The 17,500-nt window shown below is 40.2% G+C and overlaps 2 protein-coding genes across 3 annotated transcripts in view; both read right to left on the reverse strand.

Annotated features, from left to right (window-relative positions):
- Positions 1–379: 379 nt before the first annotated feature.
- LOC138946383 (uncharacterized) overlaps positions 380–17,500 on the reverse strand; it is a 22,266-nt gene continuing 5,145 nt past the window's right edge. The window contains exon 6 of the mRNA XM_070317962.1: positions 380–2,893. Coding sequence (XP_070174063.1) covers positions 2,493–2,893 — 401 coding nt within the window. The 3' untranslated portion in view covers positions 380–2,492. The remainder of the gene's footprint in view (positions 2,894–17,500) is intronic.
- Positions 3,794–10,037, reverse strand: LOC138946385 (uncharacterized). Of its 2 annotated transcripts, none has more exons than XM_070317966.1 (5): positions 9,669–10,037; positions 9,069–9,160; positions 7,350–7,475; positions 6,550–6,698; positions 3,794–5,193 (listed from the first exon to the last, which is right to left on the reverse strand). In XM_070317966.1, the coding sequence occupies exons 1-4, from the start codon at positions 9,844–9,846 to the stop codon at positions 6,684–6,686; spliced, it is 411 nt and encodes a 136-aa protein (XP_070174067.1). In that variant the 5' UTR covers positions 9,847–10,037; the 3' UTR covers positions 3,794–5,193; positions 6,550–6,683. The 2 variants fall into 2 exon arrangements, with proteins under 2 accessions (XP_070174067.1, XP_070174066.1); XM_070317965.1 differs by having other exon boundaries at positions 7,240–7,475; positions 9,669–10,031.

A 17,500-nucleotide genomic window follows, 5' to 3' on the forward strand; every position in this document is an offset into this window, starting at 1 on the left:
TGGCACTGGCACAAAATGTTGTGGCAGAGTTAATCTTATCTGGTAGTTCACAACTTGCGCACACACACACACACACACACACACACACACACACACACACACACACACACGCACGCACACACACACACACACACACACACACACACACACACGCACACAGGCAAACGCAGGCACACACACAAACGCAGGCACACACACACAAACATACACGCGCGCACGCACGCACGCACATACACACACACACATACATACACACATACACACACAGACTCACACAAACACACACACACACACACACACACACACACACACACACACACACACACACACACACACACACACACACACACACACACACAAAGAAAGTTAAGAATTACAGTTTGCATTTTCAATTTTTAATATTTACATTGATTCTCCTGTGAACCAGGAAACAAAGTTATGCAAATCCCATATATATATATTCAATCATGAACTTTGCCAGTTCTTGTACATCTGCCAAGAGATAATCGTCCAATTGATGTGAATTATTTATTTTTGTTATAGTTAATCATTTAGTAATTGTTATCTCATGAGTAGTCTCTCTCACGTAGGTAGGATAATATTATTTTCATAGTTAATCATTCAGTATCTGAAACATCATCCCATTTTTCACAGTATTTACAAACAACACAAAACAGCAACTGTTCGTCATCTATTATCTCTGGCGAGTTTATTAGCTCATTCCGAACTACTGACTGACTTCAACCATCCAAACAAACCAACCAATGAAACAAAAAAACTGGCAATTCACACAGAAATCTCTAGCATCAACAAACATAAGACAAGGTATATATCAGAGTCTTCTAAAGGACACCAGGTAAGATAAAACACTCAGGTGCAAAGAACAAACTAACCACACGCCGACTGTACATAGCTCCTTGCCACCAAGACTTTCAGTCCAGCTTCAGCTGATTGTCGGCACTGACCAGGAATCCACCAAGACTTTCAGTCCAGCTTCAGCTGATTGTCGGCACTGACCAGGAATCCAGCAAGACTTTCAGTCCAGCTTCAGCTGATTGTCGGCACGGACCAGGAATCCACCAAGACTTTCAGTCCAGCTTCAGCTGATTGTCGGCACTGACCAGGAATCCACCAAGACTTTCAGTCCAGCTTCAGCTGATTGTCGGCACTGACCAGGAATCCACCAAGACTTTCAGTCCAGCTTCAGCTGATTGTCGGCACTGACCAGGAATCCAGCAAGACTTTCAGTCCAGCTTCAGCTGATTGTCGGCACGGACCAGGAATCCACCAAGACTTTCAGTCCAGCTTCAGCCGATTGTCGGCACTGACCAGGAATCCACCAAGACTTTCAGTCCAGCTTCAGCTGATTGTCGGCACTGACCAGGAATCCACCAAGACTTTCAGTCCAGCTTCAGCTGATTGTCGGCACTGACCAGGAATCCAGCAAGACTTTCAGTCCAGCTTCAGCTGATTGTCGGCACTGACCAGGAATCCACCAAGACTTTCAGTCCAGCTTCAGCTGATTGTCGGCACTGACCAGGAATCCACCAAGACTTTCAGTCCAGCTTCAGCTGATTGTCGGCACTGACCAGGAATCCACCAAGACTTTCAGTCCAGCTTCAGCTGATTGTCGGCATTGACCAGGAATCCACCAAGACTTTCAGTCCAGCTTCAGCTGATTGTCGGCACTGACCAGGAATCCACCAAGACTTTCAGTCCAGCTTCAGCTGATTGTCGGCACTGACCAGGAATCCACCAAGACTTTCAGTCCAGCTTCAGCTGATTGTCGGCACTGACCAGGAATCCACCAAGACTTTCAGTCCAGCTTCAGCTGATTGTCGGCACTGACCAGGAATCCAGCAAGGTGACGAAAGAGGATCAAAGTCTGACACACAGCTATTGTTTTGAATGAATTTAGAAAGTCTTTCTTTGAAACACTCCAAGCAGAATACAGCCAAAGTCACAGACGTTAACATTTCTTCGTCTTATCATGGGAACAGATCAGGAACCCAGAGAGCGATGTGTCGAAGGAGCAATACATGTGTAGCACTTGAGTCACACAATCATTGTTTCGAGTTTTCGCATCGTAAATCACTGCTACAGTAACTTTATGCAGAATGGTCAAAGACACTGACGTTCACTTGTCTCTCGATAGTCGTAATCACGGATCAAACATTCAGTGGACTATGTGGTGAAAGAAGAATCTAAGTTGTAGCTGTTGGCAAACAGTTATGTTTCCGTGAGTTATTTTGTCTTTCTCGCCAATCACTCTTGGGATCGTTCACTCAGAATGGTCAATGCCTCTGCCGGTCACGTGTCTTCAGCTAGTCGTCGGCGTAGATAAGGAGCCCCGCGGATTATGTGGTGACAGAGGAATACAACGTGTAACACGTGACTCACAGTTATGTTTCTTTGAGTGTTGTTTATGCAAATCAGTCTTTGAATCAGCTCTAGCGGAATGGTCCTAGACAGTGGTGATGACTTTCCTTCCTCTAGTCGTCGGCGTGGATCAGGAATCCAGTGAAGGAGGTGAAGGAGGCGTGATAGTGTGTATTTGATCTAGCACTGTGCAACCAGACGCGTTGACCCGCCGTGAGGTACAGCGTGGCCTGCACCGATCCCATCGTGTAGTAACCAGAGTACTGTCGTGCGAGTGCCCGTGACACGCTCACACCGTCCTTCTGCAGGTACATGTCAACATACTTGTCACTGCTGGCTGTTCCCGCTGACGCCACAAAGAAGTAGGTTCCGTTCCTTGGTGCTGTGAAGGTTCCTGTTGTTCCACTGAAGGCGTCCCCCTCGTTGGTGATGACAGTGAACGGCGTGAGAGTTCCGCTGCCGGTGAAGGATGAGGTCAGCCTGGCGTGGAAACTGACTCGTAGTGTGGCTGTGTCTGAAAGTGGAATGTAACGACGCTTGTATTGTTACTGACACTGGGCGAAAAGTGGCGTTTTGTATCTTACAAAACTACTCAAAATCCCAACAAAACTTCAAGTTTCAATGGGTTTATCACATTTTGGTGTTCACGACAACGCCAGATTTTGATTGGATTTTGTTGAAGTTATCGCAGCGAAATTGCCTGGAATTTCAGCGCGTTTTGCGACGGTCAAAACATCATGTTAAACCATGTTACAGCATGTCTGTAACATGCAAAAATTCCAAGTTTTGATGGCATTAAAGCTTTGGTTTAACGCCAAGTAACATCATGTTATCGTAGACTTAACTTGCAAAACTGCTTGTTTTGGTGGTGTTACAGCTTGCTTGTAATGTGATTAACATCATGTTATCGTAGACTTAACTTGCAAAACTGCTTGTTTTGGTGGTGTTACAGCTTGCTTGTAATGTGATTAACATCATGTTATCGTAGACTTAACTTGCAAAACTGCTTGTTTTGGTGGTGTTACAGCTTGCTTGTAATGTGATTAACATCATGTTATTGCTGGTATAACATGCAAAACCCCATGTTATGTTGGTGTTAAAGCTTGCTCAAATGCCTATTAACTCCATGTTATGTTGGTGTTAAAGCTTGCTCAAATGCCTATTAACACCATTTTAGTTGGTGTAAGGCTTGATTATTAATGTAAAAAAACACCATGTTATGACGTTCACATAATTGTTTTCCACTGGATGGAATTTTGTGGAAAAGAAAGCATGTTGTTTGGGAATTGTGTGCGGGTTTCATGCTTGGATATTGCACTATGCTGACTTGTCACAGGTCAATTTACATTTAACAATATTAGTTTTCAAATGCATCATCCTTCACACATTATGTAAACATCTTTAACATTAACACTTTGGTTGTAAAATGATTGCACTTTATTCAAACAGGACAAAAACAAAAATGCTGATTCACAATGTACAATAGCAAAGGACTATTTTGAGTGGAGACAGTGTTCATCCACACTATATATGATGCCCTGTGAAAACATTGGCCATAGATATATGTGAATTACTTCCCTTGGGTATGAACATTTATGAATGATTAAATGGGTGAAAGAAGGCCACACAAAATGAAAATCAGTAAATAACAAAATCACTTCCCTTGTGAGTAAGAACAGTCATACCATGTTCCAACTTTTTGCTAAAAATTCGCCCACAATGTGACCTTCAAAGTTAAAAAGGGGTAACTGAACTTCATGTTTGGATGTCATGGAGTCATGGAGTCCAACATGAAGAAATGTATAAGAACACAAGAATGTATGCATGACAAAGAACAAATGTTTATTTTTGAATGTTTTATGTATGTTATTATTACGGACACAAAAGCTCAGCAATGCAATTTCTCTTTTAGAGATTAATAAAGTTATTTTATTGTATTGTATTGTATTGTATGTCAGTAAATTTTGAAAGCCCTAGATTCATAAACATCTGAAAACTGCTCAACGTCTTTGCATCACGGCACATTAATAAAAGTAAGAGTTAGTAAGACTGGCCTAACTGCTATGGTGAGGCAGTAATAACTCGTTGATGAAGAATTATTTGAATTCTGAATTTCGAACAAACAAATACAGTGTCCTTCCAAACACCCTTTTCAGGCCTCCAAGAATAAAAAAATAAGCTGGTCTTAAAAAGGAGGAAATCTGCTTAATATCTAGGTAAATGTACAACAGGTTGTGAACAGAAAATCCAAAAATGTAAGGTCTGAAAAGCGGGGAAGTTTGAAAAGGGGGGAAGGGGGGGACCTAAAATGTGACGATCATAACAACCATAATTTATCTAACAAAGTTCATTCTGAAATCTTCTTCAGCGTTTGATTATGGAGAGACTAAATCCTCAGTTCAGATGTGGTCTTAACTCCTTGTCTCCCAGGTACACACAGTCACTATGTACATTGCATCTGTTATCATTCGGCACATATCCGCATCCTGCTTAGACTGTTAGCTTCAGTCGCTTCCTGTAACGTTGATCTAACGCCAGGATTCTAGCCTGTTGATACAGTTTCTACAATTCTGAGTGACCTGCTGCAGCACAGCTGGTCTCGGCTTAAAAAATCTTGGTCAACATAGATGGGGTACAAAGTGTTAAAATAAAGCGTCCTTCCAAAGTTGATGACAGGTCCCCAGAGTATTCACAAAATTATATGGTACTGGAACTGGAAGCCTTGCACGGCGACGAAAAAGATGTCCACGCCTACATGAAGAAGCATCCTTCACGGCTTCAGCGGAAACAGTCGGCTGGGGATGAGGACAGCACCTATGTAAAAAATATAGACAAGAACAAAAATATATGTCAATGGGAAAACAAAGAAACAAGTAGAGAAGGACCTCCCCACCTTTACACAGTGAAAATGAAAAACACATGTGAATGTACTTATGTTTTAAATCTCCCCCCCCCCCCCCCCCCCCCCCCAATTAAGACCAATTATCCAAGATATTTTTCAGTCCTCAAAGGAGAATTTCACTGTTCTCACGGAACCCTGAAGAAAACTGAGCTGTGCTAATATATTACATAACTGCAAACATCCCTCAAATTCAATATTGCAAGCCACTATACATTCCTCATAAAGGCACTTCATGCTCACGTGTGAAAACTAACATAAGTTTACAAGTGTGTATCTACTTATAATAATAATAATAATAACGGGCATTTATAAAGCGCCTTATCAGAAGTTCAAAGCGCGTGACAACAATACGTGTATAAAAAATTCATACAATCACTGTCAGATTCAAACAACACATCATGCACATCTCACATCCCCAGACTCTATGCTAAGGCCAAAAAAAAAAGAAGTCTGTTTACGGTATCCCGACCGACCCTATTTTTTTGCGCGACCCTAGACTTTTTTTTGGCATTTGGGGGAAACAAAAAAATCAAAATTTTAAAACAAAGTTTGTTTTTGGGCAAAATAATTTGATGTTTTTTGGAGAAAAAAAAAATCCCGACCTACCGACCCTATTTTTTGGGCCGATGTTACCGTAAACAGACTATTTTTTTGTTTGGCCTAAGGAACTATCCGTAATGTTGTTGGAACAAGTGAGTTTTCAAATTGGACTTAAAAGATGAAATGTATGGAGAGTGACGTAATAGAAAGGGGAGTGAATTCCATAACTGAGGGCCATGATATGAAAACGTGCGGAAGCCATGAGCCTTGCGTTTAAAGCAACCTTGACGGAGAAGTCGAGCATCAGCAGAAGAATGAAGGGTGCGAGAGGGAGTGTAGAGGGAGACCAGTTACGAAAGATAGGCAGGTGCCGATTCAGAGATGATCTTGTAGCAGAAGCAGGCAGCTTTATACCTAATACGTTGAGACACAGGAAGCCAGTGAAGTTCTTTCATGAGAGGAGTGCTGCAGAGTGTTGTACTTTTTGCAAGGGTTGGAGAGTGGAGTCAGGGCAGCCTATGAGAAGGGATTTGCTGTAATCTAATCTACACAGAATGCAGGATGTAACGAGAGTTTTAGTGGCATCAACAGTCAGAAATGTTCTTGTGGAACCTATTCTTCTAGTTCTAATGTAGTACCTGTTTGTAGTGAACTCACCAGCAGGAGTATTGCATACATAATTACGCATTACTGAATTAAAGTAACTATTTTCAAAGCTTCTCGCTTACCTTGGAATAGTGTCAAGCAGCTTATGTTGTGTCTAGATCAGCAATCAGATCTTCACACTCAGCCTGCACTTGCTGAAAACTGGACATGCCTGTATCTCAATCAAGCTGTTGTTGCGGAGACAACGGAATCATGCTCAAGTCAGGTCCAACTGAAATAAAAGCATATTGTCAGCTGATAAATGATTTGATCAAGCAAAACCATGCGGTATTTTTTTAATAAAATATTTTGTATACCCCGCTAATGCAAAAATAATGTACTTATTTACTATTAGCATTAATTTTAGCTGGTCATTCAAACCAGAGCTTGTTCTAGAACTCCACAAGAACAACAATGGCAGTTGGCAATGGCACTGGCAGAATACAGATCAAAACAATATTAGTATTAGCCTCACCAAGGGTTGACTTCCCATCAAAATGAATGACGGACTGAATCAAACTTCAGAGACATTACAATTTTTCACAACGATTTTTTCAGCAAACAACCATGTTTTAATACCTGTATGTACAAATGTATCAGTGATATCACTATGAGTATGACAGTATGACAGTGTGGTAAGCTTACCGACGATTCGTTCAGTATAGTCTTTCTATGTAAGTAGTGGTCCAGTGAACGATACCTTCCGCCTGTGGTTCGAGACAGAGATTAAGTTTAAACTTAATTCGAGAAGCCAAACACTGACGAATACTTACGTATTTTGAGCAAAACCCACGCACGTCGACCACAAGTTGATGTCTGCTGGAGTACGTAATCATAACGTAGAGGACAACAGTTTCACTTGGCTGGCTTCGGTTATTCCCACCTGTATCTGTTCCTTGCTGTTCTCCAAGAGACACCATGGTGCAGCAAGCTGAAGGGTGTCCTGTCGTATTTCCTCGAAGTTGTAGGAGGCAACCAGGTCAGGAGCAGGAGGTGGGGGGCGACTGACCTGCAGCAGAATTCAAATCAATTAGTCAAGTCACTATGACATATCTTTATTGTTATCGCCACACGACCGTGACGACGGGCGCTGTGGCGGGGTGGTAAGACGTCGGCCTCGTAATCGGAAGGTCGAGGGTTCGAATCCCGGCTGCGGCCGCCTGGTGGGTTAAGAGTGGAGATTTTTCCGATCTCCCAGGTCAACTTGTGTGCAGACCTGCTAGTGACTTATCCCCCTTCGTGTGTCCAGTAGTCCCTTCCATTTCCGGCCCTTTCGTGGGCGTGAACCTACCCGGAGCGGCCAGCTTTTCCATGACTAATGAGTTTTCCTTCTATAATTGACTCTTAATGGCCGTTAACCTGTCTGACGCGGTCAACGGTCACTGATTTTTGCCCTAAGGTGCCCCTCTTACTCGACAGGAGCGGCCACTTAACGGCCACTTGTCACTTTCGCGGGCGAGCGCCTGTGGTGTGTGTGTGTGTTGTGTGCACAGACGGCACAGCACGAGCAGACGACATGAATACTTACGCATGCGCAAACTGTAAATACAGACATGCGCATACATGTACATTTACGGCAGTCACTTCCGGATCGATCACAGCTGATGTGAGTTTGAAACACTTGTTTATCTGACACTCAAATACATATATAATAATCCAAACAACACACATAGAAACATACGAAACAATAGCTTAGCCAGGACGATCGAGTTAAACACGCAAATAATTAAGATGTATAAACGAAAGCAAAACTAACAGAGACAATGAATCGGCGGCTCGTGGATGATCGCTTTCTTTTCTTCATGAAAACTTGATCGTGTTTTTTGGTTTTTTTTGGAGGAGGAGGGGGCCTGTAATGAACGGCCACCTGATATTTGCGGTCACCTTTGCAATGACTAATGGGTGACCGGATATGGCAGGTACTACTGTACACGCAACCACAAGACCAAGTGCGCACGGAAAAGATCCTGTAATCCATGTCAGAGTTCGGTGGGTTATGGAAACACGAAAATACCCAGCATGCTTCCTCCGAAAGCGGCGTGTGGCTGCCTAAATGGCGGGGTAAAAACGGTCATACACGTAAAAACACGAGTGTACATGGGAGTTTCAGCCCACGAACGCAGAAGAAGAAGTTATCGCCACACTAACCCTAAATTTTTCCTACCATACTGTATTTGTTATCCGAGAGAGAAAAAATCCATGTTGCAGACTCAACTGGAAAAATTCCCTTCTCCATCATCTAGTGGACAGAGCTCACATGATTTCAAACAAATCTTTTTTTAAAGTCACATACTTTGTGCGACAGTGTTAGTTTACTATAACTGTAATTTATAAATAGCAAATTAAAAAATATCACTTATCAGATAATCAGCTAAATGCCTGGCAGATGACCCTCATTCAAAGTGAGTCGTGGCTAAACCATGAAACTAGAAAAACAGGTTATACCACAATATAAATCTCACACTGACAGCGGACAAAAACTGAGAAAACACCCAGTATACATGTACCGGTACTCACAAAAGAGTTACAAGTAGCATATTATCACTATCAGTATCACTAATAGCATACTATTACTGGGCAAATAACAGCAATTTTTACTCACTGGGGGTTTCCTGGCTGGAGTCTTTGGTGTTTCTACTGACTTCTGTAGCACATGGTTGGTTGGCAGACTTCCTGGAATGAGTGCTCGCTTGCCTGTAGGCCCAGCAAAAAAAAATTGCAAAGAAAATGTTCAAAATGCTGAGTCGAAATTATAAGTTAAATTAACTAAACAGACCTATACATTTAGATCTATTGAAATAGAAACAAGAATTAGTAAAACACACTACTGCAAATCTGTCAAGAATGAACAAGACTGACTCAGTGACCGAGTAAAACAACAAAAGAAATCTAAGTTCTAACCCAGAAGTTTACTAGAATATATTCAAAAACACATTATCACAAGAACAAAGAGTGGTTTTTTCCCCATTACCTAATAATTATAGCTCAGAATTACGCCTTTGTCAATGTATGATTCAGAATACGATTGTGTTATTTTTTGTCTGCGAGCTGTAAAAGTACTAGTTACTACAAGTACTAAGCCTCATACTGATTGATTGATACTACTAGAGCTTCGTCACTTGAAGCATTACAAGCAAAACAACACAGCACAGACAATCAGATGAAAGCTTATTTTCGCTATATTACTAGTTTTTTTACGTACCGTATTTGAAGCATGTTTCTTTGAAATGTCGGGAACATCCTCGCATTCTTCGGGTTGAAAAGCTTGTCAGCACGGTTGATTTTGTGGAAGAGCAGCTCTCCATTCGGCATCCGCTTTTCCGTTTGGTATACCATGGAAAGTTATAAGCGTTGAAGATCTTAGTGAGCTCACGCTGCATCCAGGCATACAACAATTTGCACCGGGCATCTTGAAATCATGGTTCACTTCTCTGGCATCATCGAAAAATGGCGAAACGGAAGTGACTTTTTTCGGAATGCAGCTTTCTTCCGGTTGTCAGCACTTACCGCGAGCGCAGCGAGTTGGCGATTGATCCAGTCAATACACAACTATGCGCCGGCATAGACCACTGATCTAACAAGAAAAATGTTCATTCAAAATTAACAGCGTCGATGCAATGTCCACCAAAGATTTATTTTGAGAAGTGTTAAAGGTTAGGGTCAAAAGTTAATGAATTGCATGTTGTGCTGGATATATATAAATTGTTTATTTCAGTCAATGCTTGCCATAATTGATCAAACAGCCACAAGAAAAAAAAACTTTTTAATTAAAAAATAGAGCTTGTTTGAAACAGGTAGAAAGGAAGAGTTGATATTGCAATATCTGTACGTGGGAATGTGGTGAAAAAGAGTGCTAAAAGTAGTAAGTCAGTCTCAGATCCATTTCAAATATTTATTGCAGAAAAACAAAATACAAATTACAAAAAAAACACAGAACCATTACCAGGTGTCATAGGATTGTTTGAAAACAATAGTTTTAATTTTACACTGTAAATACAGGAATCAGAATTAAACACCTCAAACTGATTGGCACATGCATAATGAATCACCTGGAATTGCAACAGGGAGATACTGAAGTAATTGGAAACAAACATCTGAAATTGACAGAGAAACAATTGAAAATATAGTACCAGTTGACATGAGCGTACAATATTTTAATGGAAGTGCAATTTTAGCACGAAGCATCCGCAGGAGGATGCACTAACAATTACATAGTGCCACAAAATGTGTACGGACATTTCACAACCGTGCATTATTAGCACAGAACACATACATGGGGGCGCACAAAACATTATTGTGACAATAATTTACACGAAACATTTCACAGTACATTTTTATGCATGGTGCATCTACTACAGGAGGGTGCTCCAACAATGATGCATAGTGCCAACATTTAGCGCAAACTTTTGACAAAAGTGCATTATTACCACAAAGCGCATACAGCGATTATATAGTAGCAAGTTGCACTAAACATTTGAACAAAATGCATTTTGTTCAAATGTTAACAGCACAGCACCAAGTTTTGCATAAGTGCACAACAGCACTGACCATTTCACAAAAGTGCATATAACAGCTGTGACAATTTTACAAAAGTGCATTGACCATTTCAGGCAGATGGCTAACATGCAGATTTCGCTTTGTCTGTCTTTCTTTGAAAAGTAGGCATGTTCAAGATCGATGAAGTCATGAGCAATTGGGTTAGATGACAGAAAAGATTCAAAAACGTCAGATTCAGTTAGATGACAGAAAAGATTCAAAAACGTCAGATTCAGTGTTTTGGGCACTGTTGAACAGGAACATTCTCTCCTGTTCAACAAATGTGGGTTCAATTCAAAAGCAACATTGTCACAGATAGGCTAGTGTTACATTTCTGTAAGTTTCAAAAACATCTTCCATGTGTTGGTTACTGTTGAACAGAGGCATATTTTCCTGTTCAAAAAAGTCTGACACAAATTTTCGTAGTTGTGGGTTAAGGTTCGATCTATACCGTCATTCAAACGAGTCGTAGAACCGTCATTGTCACAGACAGTGTTACATTTCTGTTTTACATTCAAACGAGTCGTAGAAGTAGTAGTACATTTGCGTTTGGTTGTTTTTATATTTAGTCAAGTTTTGACTAAATATTTTAACATCGAGGGGGAATCGAAACGAGGGTCGTGGTGTATGTGCGTGCGTGTGTGTGTGTGTGCGTGTGTGTGTGTGTGTGTGTGTGTGTAGAGCGATTCAGACTAAACTACTGGACCGATCTTTATGAAATTTGACATGAGAGTTCCTGGGTATGAAATCCCCGAACGTTTTTTTTCATTTTTTTGATAAATGTCTTTGATGACGTCATATCCGGCTTTTCGTGAAAGTTGAGGCGGCACTGTCACGCCCTCATTTTTCAACCAAATTGGTTGAAATTTTGGTCACGTACTCTTCGACGAAGCCCGGGGTTCGGTATTGCATTTCAGCTTGGTGGCTTAAAAATTAATTAATGACTTTGGTCATTAAAAATCTGAAAATTGTAAAAAAAAATAAAAATTTATAAAACGATCCAAATTTACGTTCATGTTATTTTCCATCATTTTCTGATTCCAAAAACATATAAATATGTTATATTTGGATTAAAATCAAGCTCTGAAAATTAAATATATAAAAATTATTATCAAAATTAAATTGTCGAAATCAATTTAAAAACACTTTCATCTTATTCCTTGTCGGTTCCTGATTCCAAAAACATATAGATATGATATGTTTGGATTAAAATCACGCTCAGAAACTTAAAACAAAGAGAGGTACAGAAAAGCGTGCTATCCTTCTTAGCGCAACTACTACCCCGCTCTTCTTGTCAATTTCACTGCCTTTGCCATGAGAGGTGGACTGACGATGCTACGAGTATACGGTCTTGCTGAAAAATGGCATTGCGTTCAGTTTCATTCTGTGAGTTCGACAGCTACTTGACTAAATGTTGTATTTTCGCCTTACGCGACTTGTTATTCCTTTCATATGCTGTTGAAGTGTTGTGGGTGTTATTGTCTGTATATGCTATGTTGCGTCTGTGTATGCCTACAAGAATTTGCATTCGCTCTCTGCCAGTACAAGTCCAAACTTTAGTGGGTGTAATGTGCCTGTGGTCTGCTGGCAGTCGAGCACAGATAGTTTTCAAACATTCCTCCAGTGAGCCGCCGCGCGCTGCGACCTGAGTAAAGCGCTTCTTTGGTCTCTGGCAACGTTGAACTGCGCTGATATGCCCAGCGACGTGCGGACAAAGTCATCGCTGTATTCACCCTCTCTGGATAACTTGCACATGTCAAAACAGTTGCAGAAACACAAATCTCAAAACTGTTAGGCTTTTTCTCTTTTTATATTTAGTCAAGTTTTGACTAAATATTTTAACATCGAGGGGGAATCGAAACGAGGGTATGGTGTATGTGCGTGTGTCTGTGTGTGTGTCTGTGTGTGTGTGTAGAGCGATTCAGACTAAACTACTGGACCGATCTTTATGAAATTTGACATGAGAGTTCCTGGGTATGAAATCCCCGAACGTTTTTTTCATTTTTTTGATAAATGTCTTTGATGACGTCATATCCGGCTTTTCGTGAAAGTTGAGGCGGCACTGTCACGCCCTCATTTTTCAACCAAATTGGTTGAAATTTTGGTCAAGTAATCTTCGACGAAGCCCGGGGTTCGGTATTGCATTTCAGCTTGGTGGCTTAAAAATTAATTTATGACTTTGGTCATTAAAAATCGGAAAATTGTAAAAAAAAATAAAAATTTATAAAACGATCCAAATTTACGTTTATCTTATTCTCCATCATTTGCTGATTCCAAAAACATATAAATATGTTATATTCGGATTAAAAACAAGCTCTGAAAATTAAATATATAAAAATTATTATCAAAATTTTTTTTCGAAATCAATTTAAAAACATTTTCATCTTATTCCTTGTCGGTTCCTGATTCCAAAAACATATAGATATGATATGTTTGGATTAAAAACACGCTCAGAAAGTTAAAACAAAGAGAGGTACAGAAAAGCGTGCTATCCTTCTTAGCGCAACTACTACCCCGCTCTTCTTGTCAATTTCACTGCCTTTGCCATGAGCGGTGGACTGACGATGCTACGAGTATACGGTCTTGCTGAAAAATGGCAGCTACTTGACTAAATATTGTATTTTCGCCTTACGCGACTTGTTTTCACTTTTGGCAGCGTTCACTCTAAATGTGCTGCCTAAAACGGACTCGTTTCTGTTCACAGCCAAAGCTTTCACACAAAAATTGCTATGACAGCTAAGGCCGCATTTGTTACATTTTAGCAGTGTTGACCCCAAGTTTCTACTTCAAACAAAAAATCAATAGCAAAATCTCAAAGTATGTGCGAGTCCCCTAAAATATGGACCACCTTCAACAAATCGAAGAAAAAGAAGCTAAAGGCTTTTTTCATTAATTCATTAAGAAGCTTGCTGGAAATAACCTATTACTAGCCCTCGAGATCAGTTTAAAAAAAAAATAACAAAAAGTCTTATAATTTTACTTATTTTCACTCTGTTTTTGATAAGCTTCTTTAGTTTCCTGGTGTTCTTCAAATAATGCTCTCATCAACCCGAAACAGATCAATCTAAAGCATATTTGAATTAGTCTGACTTGTACACTAAGTTGTATCATGCTATTTTGAAGTATAGGGGGCTTTTTTTTACAGTGATTCGTGAAGGCCGCTTCACTGGTTCATATTAGGCGCCCAGGCTCCTAATATGTACCATTTGTGATTTTGTATGTATTTAATTTTTGCTGAATGTCTATCAAAGCTATTTCACTCTAATTAGGCCTAACGGCCAACCTAAGAGAGAAGGACTACCAAACACAAAATAAAACTTCTTCGCAAGAAAACAAGCTAGTTATCAGCATGAAACAAAAAGTGGTCCATATTAGGAGCCCTTCCTAACTGTCTGTGTCTGCGTCGAAGATGTTACCGTGAATGTGTTTTTAAAAGACATTAATTTTGTCAGGGCGGCATTCAAACCACACGCACCAGACACGAACCGACGAACAAAATACTTCTGACAACAACTTAAATGTAAAATCAACAAGAGTACTGTAGCAGGGACCTGTATTAATATAGGTCTATGCGTGTAGTAAGATTCCAAATTGTATTCAGACCAAAACAACAATCATAAAACATACATGGGATTTTTCATATATGTGTGTGTGTGTGTGTGTGTGTGTGTGTGTGTGTGTGTGTGTGTGTGTGTGTGTGTGTGTGTGTGTGTGTGTGTGTGTGTGTGTGATGATGATAACTAGTTTTAACGTCCTCTTAGAACTGCAACTGGCTTTAGGACAGGTAGAGTTAATATGCTTTATGTGGGGACAAGACACTGAACAAACATGCAACCAGAGAACACATATGGTCGTGTTATAATCATATCTGGAAGTCTGTTGCGATGTTTCAAAATGGGGATGGAAGTGAAGATTGTGTACGCGGAATATGGTTGGACTGGAGCGGTTTTGTAGGCTTATTTTTTTAATTTTTTTTATGTGGAATATTGTTATATTTGTGGCTGAATAGGTAAGTAAATACATAACTGGAAAAATAATACAATGAAGAAGAAAAAGCTCGGCGTGAGAGAGTATTGAGGGGTGGGAAGGAGGAACAGAGATCAGGGTTTTTAAAACAGATATCCTATTTCAGCCTTATATATTGAGAGACACAGGGTGTATGCTAGCTTCCATTGAAGCGTGCAATGTTTATCTAAAAAAAACAAACTCATGGGGTTTCAGTTTGTGTTCGTTGACAAGGGTGTGTAGCACAGGAGCTCCTGTGGTGTGTAGGTTGCGGAAGTCTTGTTGGAGTGATTGGCAGCGGTCAAAGAGGTGTAAAAAAGATATAAACTTTTCACATTCACAGAGACGGGGAAAGCACTTGTGAGCGCATCCATCCGTGCGATTGCTGCGACGTAATTTAAAGGAGGGAGGTGGGGAGTGAAGGCCTGTTTTGTTTTGTTTATCGGGGCAGAATAAGCCAACCATGAGCATTGCCTTCTATTTTTAATTCTGTTTCCCAGTGACGCCAGATAACTTTAGCCATTTTGTGTTTTGCTTCCGTCTTAGTTATGTCATGAAATGCTGCTTGATCTGTAACAGCCTCTTTTGCTTCTCTGTCAGCCATATCACTGCCTCTGATCCATGTGTGAATGATTGATTGATTTGTTTTTTGGGAGATCAAAGATGAGTTAGAGTGCAGCCATTTCGGCTCTTTAGTTTTAGATTCGATTTGTGTGTGTGTGTGTGTGTGTGTGTGTGTGTGTGTGTGTGTGTGTGTGTGTGTGTGTGTGTGTGTGTGTGTGTGTGTGTAGAAGCAGGAAAATATAGCACAATAATAGCAAACTAAAGAAGGGGAAGGAAAACGAAAAGGAGGGTAAAAACCACGCACTTCTTTACTCAAACTTCATAAAACCGACTGTAAAACTAACACCGGCTATTCTCCTTTCTCAATCATTATCAAAATCGATCCTAAAACAAAACAAGTCGCGTATGGCGAAAATACAACATTTAGTCAAGCTGTCGAACTCACAGAATGAAACTGAACGCAATGCAATTTTTCAGCAAGACCGTATATTCGTAGCATCGTACGTCGTCAGTCCACCGCTCGTGGCAAAGGCAGTGGAATTGACAAGAAGAGTGGGGTAGTAGTTGCGCTAAGAAGGATAGCACGCTTTTCTGCACCTCTCTTCGTTTTAACTTTCTGAGCGTGTTTTTAATCCACACATATCATATCTCTATGTTTTTGGAATCAGGAACCGACAAGGAATAAGATGAAAGATGATTTAAAAAATGTAATTTTGATCATAATTTTTATATTTTTAATTTTCAGAGCTTGTTTTTAATCCAAATATAACATATTTATATATGTTTTTTTGAATCAGACAATGATGAAGAATAAGATGAACGTAAATTTGGATCGTTTTATAAAACAATTATTTTTTTTACAATTTTCAGATTTTTAATAGCCAAAGTCATTAATTAATTTTCAAGCCACCAAGCTGAAATGCAATACCGAAGGCCGGCCTTTGTCGAAGATTGCTTGACTAAAATTTCAATTAATTTGATTGAAAAATGAGGGTGTGACAGTGCCGCCTCAACTTTTACAAAAAGCCGGATATGACGTCATCAAAGGTATTTATCGAAAAAAACAAAACGTCCGGGGATATCATACCCAGGAACTCTCATGTAAAATTTCATAAAGATCGGTTCAGTAGTTTGGTCTGAATCGCTCTACACACACACATGCACACGCACACAGCAACAACTTGCTGAATTTGTATACAACTGCATGATTATACGCAATAATGACATAACTACAGATACATAACAATGTTGTAATCACTGCTCCATGGACGATATTTCTTCTTGTCTTTACAAATATCCACTTCGTGTCTGATAAACCCTTTACTGTGTTTTTATGACAATTAAATGAGTTCTGAGTTCTGAGTTCTGAGTTCACACACACACACACACACACACACACCACGACACTCGTCTCGATTCCCCCTCTATGTTAAAACATTTAGTCAAAACTTGACTAAATGTAAAGAGACAGTATTATTGCATCTAAACACGAGCTAAGTAAAACATTATCAGAAAAGGTAGAGCAAGAGAAATCCCAAAACTCAAATTCGAGTCACTGCAGTTCGTACTGTACAAGTTGAGAAAGTTGCAAGTCCAGTCAGTAGCCACCATCTCGGACGGATGTTTCGGGGAGGGGGGGGGGGGAGTAGAACAAAGGCCTATCTGTGGTCCGTTGCCGCTTCGAATTCCTTACAGGTCCCACACACATGGGAAAACGATTAACTCGGCCAGTACCCCAGCAAAAGTGGAAAGGAATATAGAAGAAAACTAAAATCTGACCGCGCTAAATAGTCAGCTGAGAATGACCTACTTTCTCTGCTCAACGCACGGGCAATGCAGTCTCTCGTGTACACTGTACTGTGACAAGGCTCATAATTATAGAGAAAATAAGAGATACCCCCAAAAATGTTTGTGCACTGCACTTTTTTT

This window comes from Littorina saxatilis, linkage group LG13 (genome assembly GCF_037325665.1).
Source record: "Littorina saxatilis isolate snail1 linkage group LG13, US_GU_Lsax_2.0, whole genome shotgun sequence".
Classification (NCBI taxonomy): domain Eukaryota; kingdom Metazoa; phylum Mollusca; class Gastropoda; order Littorinimorpha; family Littorinidae; genus Littorina; species Littorina saxatilis.